At 43.2% G+C, this 24,411-nt stretch overlaps 1 protein-coding gene and 1 pseudogene across 1 annotated transcript; both read left to right on the forward strand.

Annotated features, from left to right (window-relative positions):
• The first annotated feature begins 5,552 nt into the window (after nt 1–5,552).
• LOC109764495 (UDP-glycosyltransferase 73C1-like) lies at nt 5,553–8,652 on the forward strand (annotated as a pseudogene).
• A 3,551-nt stretch (nt 8,653–12,203) lies between these two features.
• LOC141027444 (uncharacterized) lies at nt 12,204–16,859 on the forward strand. The gene is made up of 4 exons (XM_073504474.1): nt 12,204–12,594; nt 15,525–15,643; nt 15,751–16,052; nt 16,133–16,859. The coding sequence occupies exons 1-4, from the start codon at nt 12,204–12,206 to the stop codon at nt 16,857–16,859; spliced, it is 1,539 nt and encodes a 512-aa protein (XP_073360575.1).
• The last annotated feature ends 7,552 nt before the right edge of the window (nt 16,860–24,411 follow it).

Below are 24,411 nucleotides of genomic sequence, written 5' to 3' on the forward strand. Positions count from 1 at the left end.
GGTTGTGCTCCCCTCGATGCACCCTCCAGGCGCTTCTCCGGCCCATTGGATGACTTCTGATCCAAAAAAATCCACAAAAAGTTTCGCTGCGTTTGGACTCCATTTGGTATTGATTTCCTGCGATGTAAAAAACATGTAGAAAACAGCAACTGGCACTTGGCACTATGTCAATAGGTTAGTACCAAAAAATGATATTAAATGACTATAAAATGATTGTAAAACATCCAAGAATGATAATATAACAGCATGGAACAATCAAAAATTATAGATACGTTGGAGACGTATCAGGCGCCTCCTCCCACATATATATAGGTGGGAGGGAGGGAGGAGCAGCCAAAAGAGGCGCCCAAGTAGCAGGAATCCTACTTGGGGTCGCTCCCAAGCCGCCCCCCTCCTTTCCTTATTTGGAGTGCGGGGAAAGAGAGGGGAGGGTGGCACCCCCCTTTCCTTTCTCCCATGTGAGGAAAAGGCAGGAGGGGCTAGCCCTCCCCCTTTTCCTTCCCTAGGGCTGGCCAAACAAGGGAGGGGGCGCACCAGCCCCCTTTTGGGCTGGTCTGTCCCCTCCTTTGGCCCATAAGGCCCATATCTTGCCGGGGGGTGCCCGGAACCCCTTCCGGTGACCCGATTCCTTCCCGGTACGTCTTGAAACACTTCCGGTGTCCAAATACCATCGTCCTATACATCAATCTTTACCTCTCAACCATTTAAAGACTCCTCGTCATGTCCGTGATCTCATCCGGCACTCCGAACAACATTCGGTCACCAAATCACATAACTCATATAATACTATATCGTCATCGAACGTTAAGCGCGCGGACCCTACGGGTTCGAGAACTATGTAGGCATGACCGAGACACCTCTCCGGTCAATAACCAATAGCGGAACCTGGATGCCCATATTGGCTCCTACATATTCTACGAAGATCTTTATCGATCGAACCGTAATGACAACATACGTAATTCCCTTTGTCCATCAGTATGTTACTTGCCTGAGATTCGATCATCGGTATCTTCATACTTAGTTCAATCCCGTTACCGGAAAGTCTCTTTACTCGTTCCGTAATACATCACCTCGTGACTAACTCCTTAGTCGTTTGCTTGCAAGCTTATGATGTGTATTACCGAGAGGGCCCAGAGATACCTCTCTGATACTCGGAGTGACAAATCCTAATCTCGATCCATGCCAACTCAACAAACACCTTCGAAGATACCTGTAGAGCATCTTTATAATCACCCAGTTATGTTGTGATGTTTGATAGCACACAAGGCATTCCTCCGGTATCTGGGAGTTGCATTATCTCATAGTCGAAGGAATATGTATTTGATGTGAAGAAAGCAATAGCAATAAAACTGAACGATCATTATGCTAAGCTAACGGATGGGTCTTGTCCATCACATCATTCTCCTAATGATGTGATCCCGATATCAAATGACAACTCATGTCAATGGTTAGGAAACCTTAACCATCTTTGATCAACGAGTTAGTCTAGTAGAGGCTCACTAGGGACACGGTGTTTGTTTATGTATTCACTCATGTATTAAGGTTTCCAATCAATACAATTCTAGCATGAATAAAAACTTTATCATGAATAAGGAAATATAAAATAACAACTTTATTATTGCCTCTAGGGCATATTTCGTTCATGAACCCTTTGTTATGGAATCTTATGAGGTAGTATTTTTTTCCAGTTCTTTCTTTCTTTACATTTGGATAGGTGGAGGGAGCAGAGAAAAGGGCAAAATCTGGTCCATGAAGTTGAATTATAGTTCAAAGCCTACTACACGTTCAGTTGTTGCTCATAAACGAGTGCAACTGTACCCAACATCATAACTCTGAATTTTGCAATATTTCAGTTGTAGAAGAAGGCAAAAGAGGGATTCGATTAATCTTCCTTCTCATGATCGAAAGATAAGAAATCCTTGTGGTGATGATAGAATGGGTTCACGCTAATAAAAAAAGGCTGCTGGACATTCATGTTTTTTGGACATTTTAATGGATAATTTTGGTCACAAGTTTGTACCTTCTGGGCATTCATGTTTTTGGACGTTTTAAAACTTCAATTCTTTATGAAGCAAATCTTGCTTAGTAACTATATTGCATGGACTCTCAATGTGTTCCAAGTATTATTTGATGAGTGTGGCTAGGTCTCCGTCGACTGAGATTTAACCAAGTCTTAGTCAAGTGACATAACATGCAAGAGAGAGAGAAAAACTAAAAAGAAAATTTTGCACGGATCTCAATGTAAGATCTCACGGATATAGCATCGACTGAGACTTCGCTAAGTCTCAGTCGACTGAGACTTCGCTAAGTCTCAGTCAACTGAGACTTAGCAAGACTGATATTTGATTGTAGTTGACTTAGGGCATCCATAGTGTGTTGTTGCCAAATTTGCCCAATATTCGGAATATGGCATTGGCGTCTAATTTGGCATCGTCTCCACAACGTGTGCGGTTCCCCGTTACTGTACACTGGGTCCCACTATCAAATAGAATGAGATAAAAAAACCAATGTTCAAGAAATCGTTAACTGGCAGCTGCTCGTTCGGTTTAGGAATAGTGATTAATCGGTGCATCATCCTATTAACTGGATTAATCGGTAGATTGAATAGAAACTTGCCAACATATATCTAGATTTTTTATGTATTATACCATATTCTCATGCTCCCCGCTATGTAGTATACCAAAACATGCTGCCATACACATATGAAAAGTACAGAGAGGAGGTAAACTTATTAATCCTAGCTATTAAGGAGCGGGAAGGGCTTACGGTCCTAAAATTTGGGCTTTGTTTGCCCACCCGTTAATGTGCAAGTAGGGATTAATCGGCATGACAGCTGATTAATCGGTCTAACTGGCTAATTAATCGGCCTGACAAGTTAACGCGATGAACATGTGTTATTTGATTCGGACATGCTATGAGTAGCGATTAACTGGTCCGTTAACTGATTAATCGGGTGAATTCTTGAACATTGAAAAAAACTGGCCACCTCATCACATGGTGGAAATATGGCTATTGCTTTTGCGTGTTGGGCACACATATAATATTTTATTGCTTTAGCTCATTTGGCATCGGAGCTCCTACGGGCATCGGTGCCCTACTTTTCCAATTTGGCTGTATCTCCCACAATGGGTCAAACTAGTGCCAAAAGCTACTTTGAGATTTGGCACCACCATTTTGGCATACATTGTGGATGCCCTTATCATCCTATCTTTTGTAACCGATGGATATTTTAAACTTGAAAGATCATATACTTTGGAATGGGGCGTTTGTCACACACCAAGACTCTTGTTCGATCTAACACAAAAAAATGTTGGGAAATTGCTAAGGATATTGAGTAAAAGATATACTAACATATAAATTTTGTTATACATTGTGAAAGAAGACATTAACAGAATTTTTAGAAGCGAGTTTTGTTTTCATTTAAATTTATGTAACATATCTTATGTATAAACCAAGTTCAAATGTCCACTCTTTCATATATTTGTCATCATTTTCAAATAATTTGTTATGCTTGATCTCTAGCGTCGTTATCACTGAAGATCACAACGCAGACATGCTAGTAAGTTATAAATTGATGTTTTTTTAATTGGATAAATTGAGGGGTTGTTAGAGTGTTCAGTTGCAGAACCTGATTTCGTTGTGATTTAGTCGGTTTGTATAATTAGTTTGGGAAATTTTGGAAGTATACAATCGGTCCAAGATATGTACGTTATATTGATAGGAAATTTCGTACCCCAAATTTGCACTCAGTTCATTGTTAGGTACCTAAAAAAATTAATGGATAATTTTGGTCGCAAGTTTGCACCTTCTGGCCATTCATGTTTTGGGACGTTTTAAATCCTCAATTCTTTATGAAGCAAATCTTGCTTAGTAACTATGTTGCACGGACTATCAATGTGTTCCTCAACCTATTTTCTTTAATTATCCAAAACCACTAAGGGGGCACTTGATGCACTTACAATTTCAACTAAAGTTTACAGGGAGTTATGTATTCCGTGTAAACTGTAGGACTCATTTTTGCTTCAGATGTATGCTTTTGGCTGGATGAACACTTTGTTATGGAATCTTATGAGGTAGTATTTTTTTTCACTTATTTCTTTCTTTACATTTGGAGAGGCGAAGGGAGGAGAGAAAAGGGCAAATTTTGGTCCATGAAGTTTAATTTCAGTTCATAGCCTACTACACATTTAGTTGTTGCTCATTGAAGGGTGCAACTATAACCAGCATCATAACTCTTGATTTTGCAATATTTCAGTTGTGGAAGAAGGCAGAAGAGGGATTCGATTAATCTTCCTTCTCATGATCGAAAGATAAGAAATCCTTGTGGTGATGATAGAAGGGGTTCCCGTTAATAAAAAGGTAGCTAGACATGGTTAAGCAGTTGTCCTTTCTTGATTCATCTAAAGACAAGGGAGCTGTTGGAAGTTTTATAAGTGTATGGCTGTGAGAAATGCATGTGTGGTTTAATTTTCTAATTAATTTAGGTATTGTCAGAACTTCCGGTCCACTAATGTCAATCTATTCATTTTCCTTTTGTTCACTTTGCTCAACGAACGGAATTGTTAAAGCAACTCTTTATCATATTAGTTGGAAATTTGTAAGTTATTTCTTAATGAGCCTTTTTACTTATCTAAATAGATTGGGACCCTAAAAACAAAGTAGTTTGTAGTTCATTCACATTCGTTTTAGAAGTATACAATCAGTCAAAGATATGTACATTATATTGATGGGAAATTTTGTACCCCAAATTTGCACTCAGTTCATTGCTACGCACCTCAAAAAATTAATGGATAATTTTGGTCACAAGTTTGCACCTTCTGGGCATTCATGTTTTTGGACGTTTTAAATCCTCAATTCTTTTATGAAGCAAATCTTGCTTAGTAACTATGTTGCACGGACTCTCAATGTGTTACAAGTATTATTTGATGGGTGTGGCTAGGTCTCAGATTTAACCAAATCTCAGTCAAGTGACATAACATGCAAGAGAGAAAAAGAAAAATCTGAAAAGAAATTTTGCATGGATCTCAATGTAAGATCTCACAGATATAACATCGATTGAGACTTCACTAAGTCTCCGTCGACTCGGACTTAGCAAGACTGTTATTTGTAGTTGACTTATCATCCTATCGTTTGTAATTGATGGATATTTTAAACTTGAAAGATCATATACTTTGGTTATTTCACTTACCATTGATAAATGGATGGGGGGTGTTTGTCACACAGCAAGACTCTTGTTCGATCTAACACAAAAAAAATGTTGGGAAATTGCTAAGGATATTGAGTAAAAGATATACTCACATATAAATTTTGTTATACATTGTGAAAGGAGACATTAACAGAATTTTCAGAAGCGAGTTATCTTTTCATTTTAATTTATAACATATGTTATATACAAACCAAGTTCAAATGTCCACTCTTTCATATATTTGTCATCATTTTCAAATAATTTGTTATGCTTCATCTCGACCACCGTCGTTATCACTGAAGATCACAACATTTGTTCCGTTGCAACGCATTGGGAACGTGCTAGTAAGTTATAAATTGATGTTTTTTTTAGTTGGATAAATTGAGGGGCTGTTAGAGTGTTCAGCTGCAGAACCTGATTTCGTTGTGATTTAGTCGGCTTGTATAATTAGTTTGGGAATCAAGGCATATCACACTCGAATCAACACTTTGTAATTTTTGGATATAATACGCGCACTTGCTTTTACACTCGACACGTGTCAAACTGACCAGCTCCATGGACAGATAACCTTTGCACCGCGCGCTCGACATTGCTGCTGCTGCCATTCTTGATCGTGGTGCGCGGGAAGAGATGGCGGCATCAGGCCTCCACTTCTTGCTGGTGCCGCTGCTGGCGCAGGGCCACATCATCCCCACGGTGGACCTGGCGCGCCTCCTTGCCGTGCGCGGCCACCGCGTCACCGTGGTCACCACGCCCGTCAACGCCGCGCGGAACAGGGCCGCCATCGAGGCCGCCAGGAGTGTGGGCCTTGCCGTCGAGCTCGCCGAGTTCCCCTTCCCCGGCCCGCAGCTCGGGCTGCCGGAGGACCTGGGGAACCTCGACCAGCTGGTGGACAAGGCCATGTACCTCACCTTCTTCCGGGCCGTCTGGAAGATGGCGGAGCCGCTGCCGCGCCGGCCGGACTGCACGTCGCCGACTCGTGCAATCCGTGGACGGCGGGCGTCTGCACGGGCGCCGGCATCCCGAGGCTGGTGCTCCACTGCCCGTCCGCCTACTTCCAGCTGGCCGTGCACAAGCTGTCCAGGCACGGCGTGTACGACCGCGCCGGCTACACTAAATTGCATAAAACCACCAGGGTTAGGTTTGCGAAAAACACTAGGATACATTTTCCCTATAGAAGACACCACATCTTGCATAATTGTTTTGCAAAAATCACTGATCGGCGGATTTGGCCCTGTTAAGTGAGATTATGACAGGTGGGTCCCGTTTTTGCATACGTGGCATAACGGCTCCAGCCAAACGACGTTTGACGATGAATTTTTCTAGCTTTGCAAACCAGTCCCTGTAATTTTACAGGGACACCCTTCAATCAAAATAAGAAAAGCAATCAGCTCTTTGTCGGCCCAAGCACGCGAGCAGAGAAGTAGTACGACGTGTCTCGTCGCCGGCGAGGGGGCGCGCCGTCGGGACCTGGGAGGAGTGGTTGCGGCGCAGCAAGCCGTGGATGCTTGGGGCGGTGGCGAGGGAGATGGTCGTCGGCGGGCGGCGTGGCTGCGCGGGCAAGGCGGCGGCGTCCATGGCGCTCGCTCGTGGTGTTGTGGTTCAGCGGCTGCGACTCGGGGCCACGAACCGTCCGACCAGGAGGAGCAGAGGGAGGGGAGAGGAGACGCACGGCCGTCGGGCGCTGGTGACTCTGTTGGGCGGCGTGGGCACGCGAGCATCGTCGAGGAGCCCGCGGTGAAGTGCCCTCTGCTCAAGGAGCCTGCGGGGAAGCGTCAAGGAGCCCGTGGCATCGCTGAAATCCCATGATGCAGCTGGACGACGTGCACGTGCAGGGGCTCACCGCACGTTGCCGAAATCCTCTGCTCGTTGGTGTACCGTGGCGGGCGAGCTCGGCTCCGAGGAGTGGAGTTCGTTGCCGGAGCTGAGAAAGAAGAGCGCGGGAGGGCCGAGGTGACGCTCCGGCAACCAGAGAAGGAGGGGGCTCGGCAAGGGTGCAGGGGCTCGGCAAGGGTGCAGGCTGCTCGGCCAGAGTAGGAGTTGTGGCTGCAGCACCTCACTTCAGGGAAGAGCTCATGACGGATTTGACCGGCAGTGGAGTGAGAAAGCGGAGGTCTTTTCATATATTTTTTTGATAGAAAGAAGAATTGGAGAAGATCCAACTGACAGGTGAGCCCCGTGTCCCGCCTAACGTCGTTTGGCTGGAGCCGTTACGCCACGTATGCAAAAACGGAACCCACCTGTCATAATCTCACTTAATAGGGCCAGATCCCCCGATCAGTGGTTTTTGCAAAACAATTACGCAAGATATGGTGACTTCTGCAGAGAAAATGTATCCTAGTGTTTTTCGCAAACCTAACCCTCAAAGTGGTGGTTTTATGCAATTTACTCCGCCGGCGTCGACGAGACGGAGCCGGTCGAGGTGCCGGACTTCCCGGTGCGCGCCGTCGCGAGCAAGGCCACGCTCCGGGGCTTCTTCCAGTACCCCGGCGGGGAGAAGGAGCTGCGCGACATGCTCCACGCAGAGGCCACCGCCGACGGCCTGCTGTTCAACACGTTCCGCGGCGTCGAGGGCGTCTTCGTGGACGCGTACGCGGCGGCGCTCGGCCTGCCTACGTGGGCCGTCGGGCTGACATGGGCCTCGAGCAGAATCATGGACAGCGCCACGGCCAGCCGCGGCAACCGCGCCGACATCGACGCCGGTCGCGTCGTCTCATGGCTCGACGCCCGCGCGCCGGCGTCCGTGCTGTACATCAGCTTCGGCAGCATCGAGCAGCTGTCGGCGAAGCAGTCGTCTGGGCCATCAGGGGGGCCAATGCCGAGGCCGCCGTGAGGGCTCTGCTCGACGACGAAGAGAGGGGGCTCTTGGTGCGAGGGTGGGCGCCGCAGGTGGCCATCATATCCTGTCGCACCCGGCGGTGGGCGGCTTCCTGACGCACTGCGGCTGGAACAAGATGCTGGAGGCCGTCAGCCACGGTGTGCAGACGCTAACATGGCCGTGCTTCGCCGACCAGTTCTGCAGCAAGAAGCTGCTGGTGGACGAGCTCGGCGTCGGCGTCAGGTCCGGCACCAAGGTCCCCGCCATGTACCTCCCTGAGGAGGCCGAGGGGGTGCAGGTGACGCGCGGCGACGTGGAGAGGGTGATCGGTGAGCTGATGGAGGGGGCGGCGGGCCGGAGGTCCAGGGCCAGGAAGGTCGCCGCGGAGGCGCGAGCGGCCATGGAGGAAGGCGGGTCGTCCTACTCTGACCTGACGGACATGGACGAAGAGGAGCCACGACCACCAGGTGGACAGGAGCACGACCACCCATGGTGCTGCACTATCACTACAGTCCTAAGAGCAAGTCTAATAAGGCCTAGTCAGCAGGCTATAAGACTTGCCATGTCACTAAAATCCTACTTGAGGAGTGAGAAGAGAGGAGAGAAAGTGAAGCGGGCTCTTATTCTACAATCCGACTATAACACGTAGATCAAGAAAAAGTAATATGCATGAAACTCTCTTTTAATCATATACCTTGCTCATGCAAATATTAAATGCTTAGAGCCAACCTAATAGCCACTCTAAGAGCCAATCTATTATATGAGTATTTTTTTATGATGACTCTAAGTGAGGTGGCATCTCTTTATAGCCAACAGTCGCCTACATTATTAACCATGCTCTAAGCTGTAGCGCCGTACTACCAGGACACCTATTGACAAGCTCGCTCGCTATCTTTTTTCTGTAAGAGAACTGTGTATCATTTCCTCGATTAGGTATAAAAAATGTTGCAGAATACTCGCACACGATCCGGGGTCCTAGACTACGCCTCTGGCAGCAGTGCAGCGAGCCCGGGGGCCTAGCAGATGCCCAGGATTTTGGTTCATCTCGAATGGTCACGGTCACTTTGATGATAACAGTTATATTTTTTTTATTTTTTTAGAAAAGGATGATAACAGTCGTACGACGGAAGTACTCATAGCAACTAATGTCTGTATAAATCCAGCTACTAGATTTTTCCGCTCCTGTTCCCCGACCTAGGCGGCGGCGACGGATCTGCACTACCCTACGGCGAGTCCGAGGGCCCCTTCTCCCTCTGTTTGTTGCCCCGACGATGGGAGGGGGCGAGGACCCCAGGGCTTTTGGTCCGGTGGTGCTAGGGTTACAATAAATTTAAGGTTTGTGTTTATTCGACGATGGCGAGGCGATGCTATCGTCTTCGACCTGGAATAAGATCTCCTGACCTCGCCCTCGTTCGAGTGATGTTTCTTCATATTGTCGGGAGGCCTATGAAAGATGGTGTGTCCTGAATCTGGTTCTATGCTCCGCTACGGCCCAAGCCTCTTGACGACGGGCCTCCACTCTGCTCCTCTCGTCAGAAGTTAGCCTTTATAGTTTATACTTGAATTTGAATCACAACATAATAAGCGGATTCTTTCAAGTTTCACCAGTCATTCCCAAATTTAGTGCGGGACAAATCATGACCAGTCAAATGGCCTAGGCCTCCCAACGATTTCACCTTTCTCATTTAATCTCTACTTTTTTTAGTTGCGTATACTCTTCAATTTGGTTCTGCATACCCGATAACCAAATCAATTAGATTAAATACTGAAATGTCTTACAACATTCAATTTGATACTAAAATAAAGTGTTTTTAACCAAAATATTGATTAGAGACGGACTAAATCAATAAAATAATAAAATATAATTGGTGTTTGTTGCCTCGTGACCATTTGCAGTTGGTTCATGTGCATGCACCATCCCTAGTTGCTGCCTCTGGATAAGTGTTGTCCTTACTCCATCAATGTCGCCCTCTTGCGGGGTATGGCAGCAGGTAGGGTACAGAGCTTAGTTAGGGTTAAACTAGGCCGTGGCACGCCCAGGATTGTCGTGTGTTTTTTACCTATGGTCACTTTACAGTTAATATATCATGTTGACTAAAAAATTAAATTTATCCAAATGCCTCTTAAGCGAGTCAATTACACTGCTGGTGTCATAAGTTGGCATGAATGTTCATTTTGGTACTACAAGTTGTGGGCTACATCAAAGTGGTGAAAAAACTTGGCTCGATTGTGCATGTACGGTGCTTTTCTCAGTTTTATACGAACCAGGCGTTGACCAAGTAACCCACCGTGGCATGAGTTTTTACGGAAATCCTTTGGATTTTTATTCTTTTTACAAATAAGCCCCGCCTTGGCTGTACAGGGGTAGCGTTTCATTTTTGCGTTTATGACCTGCCTGTTGGACTCCCTCGCCTCGACCTCTCATCATGTCTCTTCTCTCGACCGTGTGAAGGCGGAGGCGACAGTGATTTGGAGGACGGCGGCGATCGGCGGCGGTGATTGGCGGCGTCGATGGAGCCCCGCCGGCGAGCTCCCGGCGAGGCAGCACCTGTATACGGTGAGACGGCCTCGACTTTTCCCCTCTGCAGCCCCTGCTTCTCGTAGGGTTTTCATCAGATGGTTCTACAGTGAGAAACGTTGAGTTTCGTGATGATTTCGCCAGCGGATGCTTTTTAGATGGTGTGATGTTAAACCCCCCTGCGCATTCATCCGTAGATTTGGCACTTGACTTAATTGAATTTTTCGACACTTGGTAACTGAATTTTTCGACACTTTTTAACTGAATTTTTTTACACTTGTTAACTGAAGATTTGGACAGTTGTTAACTGAAGAATTGAACAGGTTAACTGCAAATGAAATGTGCATTGTTAATTGAAGATTTGAATACGTTAACTACAAATGAAATGAAATGGGACATTTATGTAATTACTTGCTGGTTTCATGAAGTGTGCAATCTCGGTTGTTAACTGAAGGCCATAAATGATCTGGTATTCAATCCAAAAACTACACTGTGCGCGAAGTGATTACAAGAACTATTAGTGATCTTGACCTCTGGTCCTGCCAGTCTAGGGATAGTATTGATAGGGCAGGTCTTGAGCAGGTTCGTTCACACCTTGCTCGTGCGGCTGCTGCTCCGTCGGCTTTCGAGAGTATAATAACAAGCAGTGGTGAGTTGTTCCCCCTGTATGACTCAAAGTGTGCAATCATTTAGTTAGCCAATTTGTTTGAAAATGGGTGAACACAGTATGTAGGATGTGCTCTGTTCAGCTTTAACATGACTGGAAACTAGCTCTTTGCACTGTGTTCTTGAACTGAATATTAATTTTAATGGAGAGCTCATTGTTAACTGAATATATTTGTGCATGTTTATCTTAATTTGGCACTGCATGCATTGCAGGTGATTTTGATGGACTGTTCGCTGTTGAGATTCATCACGAGGGATATTTCTATGGAGCTAGCAGCAACAAGACCTACATGGACTATCAAGTTGATTGGTTTGACAGTTGTGATAGTGACACATGGTCTATATTGTGGATTGAAGATTTTCTTAGGCAGCTGGGGTATGACAGAGATAGTGGACAGCATGATGTGTTTTGGTGTCAGCCTAGTAGGACACTTAATTAGTGAAGGGATGAAAGAAATGAAATGTGATGCTGACAGCCTTGCAATGATAGCAGCAAGTACACAACATAAGAACTTGTTGCTAATCATAGACCATGGAAATACAGTGAACAATTTGGTAAGAGATGATGTTGTAGTTCAAGGGGTTCCTGAATTGCCAAAGGCCATAACTCCAAGGAAAGACCGCATGGGCAAAGAACCTAAAGTTGCAACTGTGAGAACTACAAGGAGTAAGACGAGGGCCAGATTATTTTCTGAAGGATCATCTTGAGGATGTGTTGATGATGATTTTGAGGAACAAGATGCAGAAGCTGCAAATTCAGAGACTGATGAGGATTTTTTTGACAGCGACTTTGATATAGAGGATGGGGATGATGATTTATTTGAAGATCATGTAGACAAAGAGGTGGATGATCACAGAGAAAGAGTTACAACATGTGACTATGAAACGGAGCTAGCAGAAGATACTCTAGATGACCCCCATACCATGTTATCGAAAGAATAGAGGGACAAGTTGAAGTACCATTTCGAAGGTTTCAGTCCTGAGACAGATTTGAATACCCCAAATTCAAGTTAGGAATGGTGCTTGGTAGTGTGTTGGAGCTCAGACATGCCATAACTTCTTATAGCATAAGAAACAGAGTTTCAATCAAAAAAACAATAAACACAAGCACTACACTTGAAGCAATATGCATTGATAATTGCCCATGGTACCTGAAAGTTGTGAAGGACAGCAGGAAAAACAGCTTCATTGTAAAGAAGTACTGTGATGAGCATACTTGCCCTAAATCATGGAACCTTAAAGGTCTAACTGCTCCATTTTTAACCGAAGAATTCAGAGATGAGTTCAGGGACAATGAGAAGATGCCTTTGAAGAAATTTGAGGAGAAGGTTCAGCAAGAATACAATCTCATACCAACCAGGACCAAGCTTGGAAGAGCTAGAAGAGATTCAGTGAAGCAGATCAGAGGTGAGGATGATGACCAATAAAAGCACTTGTGGGATTATGGAGAGGAGTTGAGGACCACAAACCCTGGCAGCAAGTTTTACCTATGCATAAAGGAAATTTTTGATGAAAATAATAAGTAGATAAAGGAACACTTTTCAACACTATACTGGTCATTGGATGCATGCAAGAGAGGTTGGCTATTGGGAGGCAGGTGAAAGATCGTGGATGTCGCCTAGAGGGGGGGTGAATAGGCGCTTTAAAATAATTACGATTTAGGCTTGAACAAATGCGGAATAAACCTAGCGGTTAATTTGACAAGCACAAAACCTACAACAACTAGGCTCACCTATGTGCACCAACAACTTATGCTAAGCAAGATAAACAACTAAGTGATAGCAAGATATATGACAAGAAACAATATGGCTGTCACAAAGTAAGGTGCATAAGTAAAGGGTTCGGGTAAGAGATAACCGAGACACACGGAGACGACGATGTATCCCGAAGTTCACACCCTTGCGGATGCTAATCTCCGTTTGGAGCGGTGTGGAGGCATAATGCTCCCCAAGAAGCCACTAGGGCCACCGTAATCTCCTCACGCCCTCGCACAATGCAAGATGCCGTGATTCCACTAAGGGACCCTTGAGGGCGGTCACCGAACCCGTACAAATGGCAACCCTTGGGGGCGGTCACCGAACCCGTACACTTTGGCAACCCTTGGGGGCGGTCACCGGAACCCGTCAAATTGCTCGGGGCGATCTCCACAACCTAATTGGAGACCCCGACGCTTGCCCGGAGCTTTACACCACAATGATTGAGCTCCGAACACCACCAACCGTCTAGGGCGCCCAAGCACCCAAGAGGGACAAGCTCAAGGGCACCAAGCACCCAAGAGTAATAAGCTTCTCAACTTGTAACTTCCACGTATCACCGTGGAGAACTCAAACCGATGCACCAAATGCAATGGCAAGGGCACACGGAGTGCCCAAGTCCTTCTCTCTCAAATCCCACCGAAGCAACTAATGATAGGGAGGAAAATGAGAGGAAGAACAAGAAGGAGAACACCAAGAACTCCAAGATCTAGATCCAATGGGTTCCCCTCACATAGAGGAGAAAGTAATTGGTGGAAATGTGGATCTAGATCTCCTCTCTCTTTTCCCTCAAAAGCTAGCAAGAATCCATGGAGGGATTGAGAGTTAGCAAGCTCGAAGAAGGTCAACAATGGGGGAAGAACACGAGCTCAAGAGATGAAGTAGAATGGGGAAGAAGACCCCCTTATATAGTGGGGGGAACAATCCAACCGTTACCCCCACTTCAGCCCCGCAGAGAGCGGTACTACCGCTTGGCCAGCGGTACTACTGCTTGCCCCTATAAGCGGTACTACCGCTCCCCCTCGCGGTACTGCCGCTGGGCCCAGAGCGGTACTACCGTGGTGGCAGGGTGGTACTACCGCAAACGAGCGGTACTACGGCCCCCACCGCCGCGGCTAGTACCGTAGAACCCGACACGAAAAAAGACCCCTCGAATCGAGGCGGTACTAGTACGAGACCGTAGCGGTACTACGGCTGGGGGCCACCAGCGGTACTACCGCTCCGGCCCGCGGTACTACCGCTAGGAAACCAAAACTGCCATAACTTCTGCATATGAGCTCCGAATTGGGCAAACTCAAGCTTGTTGGATAGAGGAATACGAGTAGCATCAAAACAGCGGCTGGTTATAGTAAGAAGAGGCAGGGAGGTATGCCAACAAATAGAGGAGTGAAACCTCCAACCGAGAAGAACCGGCATAACCTCCAACATCGAAAACATCATAGAAGATGCGAGTGAACTCCGTTTTCGATGAACTCGAGCTTGTCATCAAGATGACCATAAGCTCCAAAACTCACAAAGAGAAGAACCAAACAAGAACCAATAAAGATGATGCAAGGATGCAATGGTTTGAGCTCTCTATGAACGATACGATCAAGCTACTCATCGAGAGCCCCCCTTGATAGTACGGCAATCGATCCTATAACCCGGTCTCCCAACTACCATCATGAGACCGGTAAAATAGAAAACCTATCAAGAGCAAACCTTTGCCTTGCACATGGTCCACTTGAGCTAGATGATGACGATCTTGACTCCCTCAAGTTGGACCACCTTTCTTGGTTGCGTTGGCTCGATGAAGACTAGTTGATTGCTCCCCCATGCTCCACTATGGGTGAGCCACTCTTCCGCACATCTTCACAAGTCCATTGTCACCACAATGGACGGCAAGCTTCAAGCATTTGATCTCTTCATGATGCTTCACTTGAACTTGCACACCGCAACATCTTCACAAGTCCATTGTCACCACAATGGACGGCAAGCTTCAAGCATTTGATCTCTTCATGATGCTTCACTTGAACTTGCACACCGCAACCTAACCCCATAAAGAACTCTCACGAAGACCATGGGTTAGTACACAAAGCGTAATTGACAATGCTTACCATACCATGGGATCGCTTGATCCCTCGGTACATCTTGTGCGCTTTGTGTGTTGATCAACTTGATTCACTCTTGACTTAGTCTTGATCAACCTTGACTCTTTCCACCTCTCTTCATTTGGATGATGTCTTGAAGGTAAACATGAATGATCACACAATCTTCTTCTTCAAGACATGCTTGCAATAAGCTCAACTCTCACATGACCAATCTTTGGATAATTCCTTAATAACACATTGGTCACCACATAAACTCCTTGAAACCACCACATGGACTTCAAGAAATGCCTATGGACAAATCCTTCAAATATAACTCAAGGTAACCATTAGTCCATAGAGATTGTCATCAATTACCAAAACCAAACATGGGGGACCGCATGTTCTTTCAGCAGGCCCATCATATTTGTAGATGGATGTCACATTAAGACCAGGTACAAAGGAAATCTACTGATAGTAGTGGGTATTGACCCTAATGATTGCATCTACTCCCTAGCATTTGGGATTGTGGAAGTTGAGTCTACTAGCAGCTGGGAGTGGTTTTTGGCAAGCCTGAAGGATGATCTAAACATCTGTAACACCTCTCCGTACACAATATTGAGTGATAAGCAGAAGGTATGATCCTGAGTTCATTCATATAATCTTATTACATGTACTTTATTAACTTTCAATTGTGTAAACGATATATTGAGCTGAGAATCACTCTTTTATGTGATTTGTAGGGTCTCATTGCAGCAGTTGCAAAGGTTTTGCCAGATGCTGAACACAGGTTTTGTGTGAGGCATATGTATCAGAATTTTCACAAGTTACACGAGGGGGAACAATTGAAGAACAATCTTTGGGGAATTGCAAGAGCTACAAACAATCCTACATACATGAAAGCCATGGAAAAGATGAAGGCAGACAGTGTGGGTGCATACAAATGGGTTGAGAAATGGCCTCCAAGGACTTGGATTAAAGCCTTTTTTAATCCTTTTCCAAAATGTGACATCCTACTAAATAACATGTCTGAAGTATTTAACAGGTTAGCTTGTAATGTACTATTGTGCTTCAATTGTAATATGCCTATTAGTGCATTAACATGTATGTTTCTTCTTATGTCAGTTGGATATTGCCAGCAAGAGAACTACCAATTTTATCCATGGTGGACAACATAAACAACAAGATAACAGCAAGGATGTATAGCAAGCAGAAGGAAGTGGCCCTAGACAGGAAATGGAGTGGTAGATTGTGCCCCAAAATTAAGAAAAAAGTTGACAAATTTACTGATTGGGCTGCTAACTGCCTGGTTTTTGGAGCTGGTCAGAAGGTTTTCAAAGTGGTATCAATGAACCATTCCTACACTGTGGACTTGAACATGGAAACTTGTGACTGCAAAAGATGGGACTTGTCAGGAATTCCATGTCACCATGCAATAGCTTGTGCTAGAGAGGAGAGAATTGATCCTGCAACTCTAGTGCACGAGTGTTATTCTGTAGATACTTACAAAAAAGCTTATGAATTGAACATAAAGCCAGTGAGAGACAAACAACATTGGAGAAAGATGGATGGAGTTGATGTACATCCACCGGTGTACACAAAGGTCATGGGCAGGCCAAGGAGGAACAGAAAGAAAGATCCAGAGGATAAGCAAATGAAAGATGGAGGGAGGAGACTAACAAAGCATGGTGTGTCCATGCACTGCTCTTTATGTGGAAGAGCAGACCACAACAAGAAAGGGCACAACAAGTGGGAGGAGAACAATAGAGATGCACCTAAGCCTGCAGAAGATGATGAAGAGGATGATGATGTAGAGGATTATGACGATCCTTCAATCATTTCAATAAGATAAAAGCAAATAATATTATTGCAATGTTTTAGAATTTTACTCCCTGCCTAGTAGACTTGACACTTTGTTTGCACTCTTTTTAGAACATAATGCCACACACAGTGCACCCACACATGGATCCTACTCAAACACCAGGGTCTCATGCAACAAATGGTAAGAAATTTGTTTTTGTTCAAAACTGAATATTCTGAATTCACATCAAAATTGTATCTGAAAATTGCTGCATTGTTTCATACATAGGAGAGGAGAGCATATGTGCTAGTTATGGATCTCGGACCTCTTCCAGAGTCTGCTTTTGTTGCAAATGCTAGAGATAGCATACCCCCTCCCAGGGTTACAACTACTATGGCAACAGGCAGGGTTAGAAGAAGAGGAGTGACAGAAGACATTCCTGAAGATGTTCCTGAAGCAAGCTACCAGGCAACTGAAAATGTAAGAGGGAGAAAGAGGAGAGCAACTGGAAGAGGCAGGGGAAATTTCACAGGAGTAGGCAGAGCACCCGGGAGAGGAGTTGGGAGAGGAAACGTGAGAGGCACTGGGACAGGTAGTGGCAGAGGGACTGGGAGAGGTAACGCTGGAGAAAGGACACGACCAGGAGTTGGGCTGTGGAACATCATGTTTCCACAAGATGAACCAAGATCATATGTGCAAGATGAGGAGTTTCCAGTGACACAAAATGCACCTCAAGAGGAGTGGCCTGATGATTTCCAGACCTTGTAAACCAAGCTGCATATTAAATTAGTTCATGAATGAATTGGAAGAAATGCAATCAAGTTCATGTATGAACTTTTGAAATCTGCATTGCTAGAACTAAATTACCCCTTTGCTTACGATGAAACATGTCATGAGTTGAACAAGTGTTTTGCTGGGATGTTTAAATGAACATGTACGAGTTTGTTATATGCTTTTGAAGATGACCAATGTTGGAATCTCTGAATGTGATCTGTATGATTTCTCTAGAACTGATTTTTTCTGAAATTTTACTTCATTTTGTATTGAAACCTTGTTGCGCAGTTTCTGATAGAAACCTTGCTGTGGAGTTTCTCACAGAAACTGATTCAAGATGCAACAATTTTAACAGTGTGAGAAATAAGTAATGCCACACGGCCCAGCCTGTGTCCTCTTGTTAACTGAATTTTTAGACACTTGTTAACCGAATTTTTTTGACACTTGTTAACTGAATTTTTCGACTGCAATAATAAGAGTGCCATTGCTGGGTTAAGTCGCCACATTTTCAACAATAGAAATGCCCTAGATTCCAGCATCAAAATTTATAACTTATCATACATATATATGGCACTTCCACAGACAGAAATGATTTTGCTCCTGGGTCACTGTACAACCCTAGTGCTACTGGACTAAGTGAAGACTTTACTCCTGGGTCACTGAGCCGATGAAAGCACATAGAGGGGGTGTACAGAAGCGACCCAAACCCAACCCATACATCGCAATCATCCAACACAAGACTTGCACTAGGAAAATCCAGGTAGAAAATACAACTAACAAGGTCATAGGTTCAGGCAGTATCACTAAACTATACGACACTTGTTAACTAAAAATTTCGACACTTGGTAACTGAAGATTTCGGCACTTGTTAACTGAATTTTTTCAACACTTGATAACTGAATTTTTCGACACTTCGTAACTGAAGATTTCGACACTTGTTAACTGAAGGGGATTTCTGTTAAAACTCATGCCACGCTGGCTTACTTGGTCAACGCCTGATTTGTATAAATTTGAGAAAAGCACCGTACATGGACAATCGAGTCAAGTTTTTTCACCACTTTGATGTAGCCTGCAACTTATAGTACCAAAGTGAACATTCATGCAACTTGTGACACCGGCAGTGTAATTGACTCCTCTTAAGCCACGCCTCGCGCACGTGGAAAGGAATTACCTACACGCATGCACTGGCTGATAGTTTCCATATGATTCACACCTCCGTTTTTATCTTTGCCTAATTAATACATCGAGAGACCAAGAGACAGGAGATTGACGAATAGCAAAAAGTTTTCTCCAGCGGCCTTCGAATAAAGGACATTGCTAAAGTTAACATCTGATCTTTGCCTAAAATTTTGCCTAATACCTAAAATTTTGTGCTTTTGTTTAGCTTGGCCCGTTCAACTTTTTGTTTTAAGGCAGCAGGTGGCCCACATTCACTTAGTTAATGTGCAACTGTATGAGGTGTACTGCTGTGCGCCGACATGGAAAACGACAAATGAGAATAAATGTAATTTATATTAAACATTTATACTTTTGTATAGTTATTTACGATGTTACAATCTTAACGAGTATAGTTTACGTAGTTAACATGTTTATTAGTTATAGTGTTACACAATTGTTGCATTGCAGTAATTTTAATAAAGATAACCCCATCTATTATTTTTTATTACTACATAAACTATAATGTGAATTATGTGTTGTGTGTGTGTGTGAGTGTTTATGTATATTTTTATATATTTTAATGCCATGGTAGAGATATCTAAAACTACGGTCAAACAAAAATCTTAATAGCAAATTCTAGTATGATGATGTATTCATAATTGTAGAATCTACTAGAGTATTAAGTTGAACCATTAGCATTGATTCTTGACCGGTGTTTTCATTGTCAAATGTGGCTTGCAAATTCTGGTCTGTCTATTAATAACCTGACAACATGTGTATGTTTTATACTTTGTATTAAAATAACATCACTAAATTGAGTTATCAATGGACATATAAATAACATCACTTAATATTTTATCATAAAAGAAATGAAAGAAATCTTAACAGCCCAAAGTGCTAACAGGGAACTACCACATACGATACGGGGGCCTGTTATTCTACGCATTTAGCGAGAGATAGTCGCTAAAACATGCAGGGGCTATCCCAACCAGTGTGCTTCGTGCGGCTCATGGAGAAAATTGGTGATAATCAATCCCGAGTAAAAAAAATATGATGGGAAAAGTAGCAACTACAGGCTCAAAAAGATAACTCATTTATTATAGGACAAAAATTATTGAAAATTTAATTTTATGAATTAACAAGTTGTTTACGATTTATTTTTAGAACATTCATAGATTTTAAATAGTGTTCTGAATTTAAAAAACATTTATGAATTGTAAGAAATGTTCATTATATTTAAAAATAAAAAATACATGAAAACAAATGTTCATGAAATTTTAAAAATACAAGCCTTTTAGAAATAATATACTTAATAAATAATTCATTTATGAATTTAAAGCACTATTCATTAATTAGAACAAAAATCATATACCAAAAAGATGTTCACGGAAGAAAACTAGAAAAAAATTGGGCCGTAAAATAAGAAATTTCTAATTACAGTTAGCGAAATTCGGCACTGCCTTGGAGTCCGAAAGCCAACATGTGTGGCTGGAGTATTATCTAATCTAATGAAAAAGATTTCCTGTTAATTCGAAAAGCACAAATGCTCAAAAGATTTGTTGCTCCATGTTGTCCCACAGTTCCATCAAATGTGTGAAGTCTAGTATTGTGTATTGTCACAAACTCACAATGTGCAAGGGAAACTAAGTTGTAAACACTGCAAGGTGCTTGGAGTTTCTGCTCAAGCTCAAATTCTCCCTCGTAAATAGTACAATGTATAAATAGTAGAAGAAAAACTGTTTTTCAACAAACATGGACAAATTGTCTACATATGTACAAATTTTCGTTTAGAAAACCTATTCATAAACGCTCTGGGCCAAGAAAAAGACGATGTTAAAGCATTTTGGAACTTTTTTTAAAACATTAAGAATATTTTGTCTTCACAAAATTCTGCAAGTATTTATGTAGACAATTCCTCAATGTTTGTTGCCAAAAAGTTTTGAATTTTTTAAACTTCAAAAAATAAAAATAAAATCCCTCACAGGTGGAATTTGAGCTCACGAACAAAAGAACACTTTCCATAAAGGAAGAATTTCTTCCTTAAAGTCTCACATGGAGCCAAGAGTCGCGCAGTTCCGTGTGCCTTCCATGCAGAATACATTGACCTTTACAACTCAGGCCATGTTCGTGGTATTTTTATGTCTGTTCTCCGTCAAACTCCTGCCTGCTAAACACTACCCCAACCTAGATTTTAGGGTGAGGACCTGCAGAGCGGAGAAGCTCCTCGGAAGTCGGAGCCACCGCCCTAGAAGAACAACCAACGCTTCTTCTTGGCTTTGCCAGTCAGGAGTCATGAGTCAGGAGATCAGTAAAAGCTAGACCCGACGCTGGTTTACAAGTTAGACTAGAACTCGACACCAGCTGAATAAGCAAAACTAGGCAAAAGCGAAAGAGATTGTGCAAAATAATTGATAATATAGAAATGTAAAAGCAAGCTCGTCGTTCACCCATTCTAAACAAAACGTTCATCATTACAACAAATTCATCAGACCGTAGGACAACATCGAAGGAATTAATGCAGCATAACAGCCGGCTGCTAGCTAAATGAAATAACACACTGCCCTAAGTGCTTAAACGACATCAGAAGCACCCGTGGTGGTAGTAGTAGTATTGGTAGTGGAGGTGGCCTCAGGCCTACTGACAACCCCCAAATGGGTGAGCAGCGCCCACAGGAGCGTTACCAGCTCGCCGCCCCGGGCGATCGCCTCCGCGTGCCCGTCGAGGTTATCCGATGGAGCAATGTACATCGGCATCTTGCACCAAAATTCGGCCAGAGCCTCCCACCCTACCTCCTCTCCAAGCATCGACTCCGCCAGTTGCTCGCCAAGCTTTGCACCGTCCTTGAGCACCTCATGCTTTGATCTCGCACCCAGCAACTCGACCAAGTGTCGGTATTGCAGCTCAGGTGTTGGCTTGGTGACGTAGCCGGAGAGGACACGCTCGGCGTCTTTCTTGGCAGCCTTGTACATGTCGTTGCTCCAAGCATCGTCATCAGGAAGTAGCTCGGGGGAATATGCCATCAAATAGGCGCAATAGCCTAGATTCACGATGCATAAGCCTAGAGTCAATGCATAACATCGTCATCGTGAAAGAAGAGTTTTTTTGTTACCTTGAAAAAAATTATTAGCCTAGATTCAATGGAAAAATTCCTATCCTATGCATCAAATAACATCTCTTTCTCTATAGGTATTGAGATGCATGTCATCTCACTTCCTATAATTTTTTTATTTCTATAAAATTTCTATCCTATGAACCAAAGGAGGCCTAAAAGAACAACAGCTATGGCCGGGTTTGTTTACCTGGAGGTGGCGGCCGAATAAGTCAAGATTTGCACCTCCCAGCTGCAACGTTTTTTTTTTCGAGCTTGTTCTGCGTGAGCGCGTAGTGAGGACAAAATACTCTGGAGCTAGGCTTAGTACGTCGCGTGCAGTTGGGGGTACTTAACAACTGGAAGAGACCCTTCTGCTTTGTGCCAACACATGTGTCTCGATTCTGGCCAAAGCTAAGGTGGATTTGTTCCTTGCTTCTACAACCAGCAAATGCTTTATTGATGTTCCTCCAGGCTGCATTGTATTTGTAGACACAGTTTTCCTTTTTTCCTTTATTTATTTTCTTTGTCTCCCCTTTTCTTTTTTTTTTCTTTCTCGAAACGTAATTTGGCATCTGCTTTTCCATCATAGATGATGAAAGAGCTAAAGCCTTAGCTTGGTATCCAACATTGTGCAAGAATACACACTAGTCGACACATGTGATGGATAAGTTAACTAATCTCGTCTGGGAAACGGCCCAGTTGGACAAGCGCATGCTAGAGTCCTCTGTTACTAAATAGTTGCCCAAAGTTGCTGATTTTTTTGTGCGCGGGGAACGTCTATATAAGTTATAATAGCATGTTTTAATATAAAATAAAAATGATATGTTATATTTATTATTTAATATTTGTATACTGCTCCCTCCGATCCATATGGATCAGAGAAAGTACAATTTTACCAAAGTCATTAGATATTCTATTGTTATTTGAGCATATTGTGGCTATTTTGATTGCTCTATAAAAACAACATGCAAACCTCAATGGTGAAAGGGAAAGGATTAGTACGAATAATCTCAAATTTACAAATGCATATCCAAACACGACTTATATCCAAGCATCATTAACCATTGATGCCAAGTTTTCTAGCCAATGAAAACAACTGTGAATCATAACGCATATAAAAATGAAAGGTCAAACTTTCAAACTATATTAGCAAAATTTATATAATCTTAAATAAGGTAATCACATGTCTTCGGCCTTTGTGTGTAGGTTAACCATCTACTACATGGTAGACTATATTTCCAAATATGCTTGAGATTGCTACAGAAAACAGAGTTTGAGTGTTATGAGAAATAACTAGCATAAATGCCCGTGCGTTTCAACGGGAAAAAGTGCCCGCATTCTAATGTTTTGAGTCATCCACTCTGCCTCTCAACCTCCATTTATCTCAGCAAGTGAGCTTTAATTAACTCATGAGCTTATATTCATCTAGAGAACATTAAGGTGCACTTGAGTATCCTTAGAAAGGTGAAAAAACATACACAGATTAAACGCAGACCGTGAACTTCTTTACAAAATCTCAAAATTGGCAAATGGGAGAACTTATCCTGATATTAAACATATATCAGCATGAAGATGTCCCCAAGATACAAACTTTAACGAAGGGCCTAAGTATTTTTAGTGTAATTTACCACGAAATGTCGAATTTTCATCAATGTCTGTATCCACCCACAATGGTGTAATAATTGTTTACGATTAATGCTAGACATTTGTAGCCTAACAGAGAGAAGGGCCGGATATTTATTGGCTAAATTGTTGTTATGACTGGCTCATTAACCAAGAATCGAAAATGTGGATAATAATTTTTTTCCTACACCCGAGACATTATTCTCATCGATTTGGATAAATCCTCTCGAACAGCTAGAATAATCTTGTCCTAAACTTTTTTTCTGAACACGGCATTGTTTTACTTATTAATAAAAAGACATCTTAACTTGATAAAAGGTGTTGTTAATTTTTTTCACTTAAATATGCTTAAGTGGGATATTGTTTAAAAAAATTATTCTAACAAATACAATGATAGAAATGGAATTTTGTTAAGATTTTCATTTATAATTTTGACTTTTTACGTTTAATGTTTTGGATTTGCATGTTAGTGATTTAGGTTTTCCCATAGGCTGCCCGTCTCCAATTTAATTAGCACAAAAAAGAGATCTACTACAGTCTACAGTACCGTACCTATTGAATATCAATTAATCAAATACTGAATCAGCTAATTTGTGTAGTAATTTTTCATATAATTACCACGTGTGCTTCACCTGCATCGGCCGTAAGTGGCTGCTTGCTCCCACGAGTTGATGTGCTTTGCCAGTCGTCGGCCGTCATGGGCTAGCCCCGTTCGCTGTTCCCCAGTAAGTGCAAGAAGCATGCTGGCGCATCACGTGGCACCGCTAGCAGAGTTGCGGGGCCGAACTGGGACTGACACAATTAGAACACGAAAAGAGAAGAAGCAATGCTCACTTTACCAACCATTACATGGCCATGGCCGTGTACTATTGATTGACCATTGTCGCTAATAGCAGGCCCAAGGACATTGGCTGGACAGGGGACGACGCAGACGCTATCTAGGCCGAGGGGCTAGCG

The sequence above is a fragment of the Aegilops tauschii genome, chromosome 7 (assembly GCF_002575655.3).
Source record: "Aegilops tauschii subsp. strangulata cultivar AL8/78 chromosome 7, Aet v6.0, whole genome shotgun sequence".
NCBI lineage: Eukaryota > Viridiplantae > Streptophyta > Magnoliopsida > Poales > Poaceae > Aegilops > Aegilops tauschii.

Coding starts and splice junctions, on each gene's coding strand:
- LOC141027444 (XM_073504474.1), top strand. CDS start 12,204: ATGGTGCTTGGTAGTGTGTTGGAGCTCAGACATGCCATAACTTCTTAT. Junction 12,595..15,524: donor TTCAGTGAAGCAGATCAGAG/GTGAGGATGATG, acceptor TCTACTCCCTAG/CATTTGGGATTGTGGAAGTT. Junction 16,053..16,132: donor ATGTCTGAAGTATTTAACAG/GTTAGCTTGTAA, acceptor TTCTTATGTCAG/TTGGATATTGCCAGCAAGAG.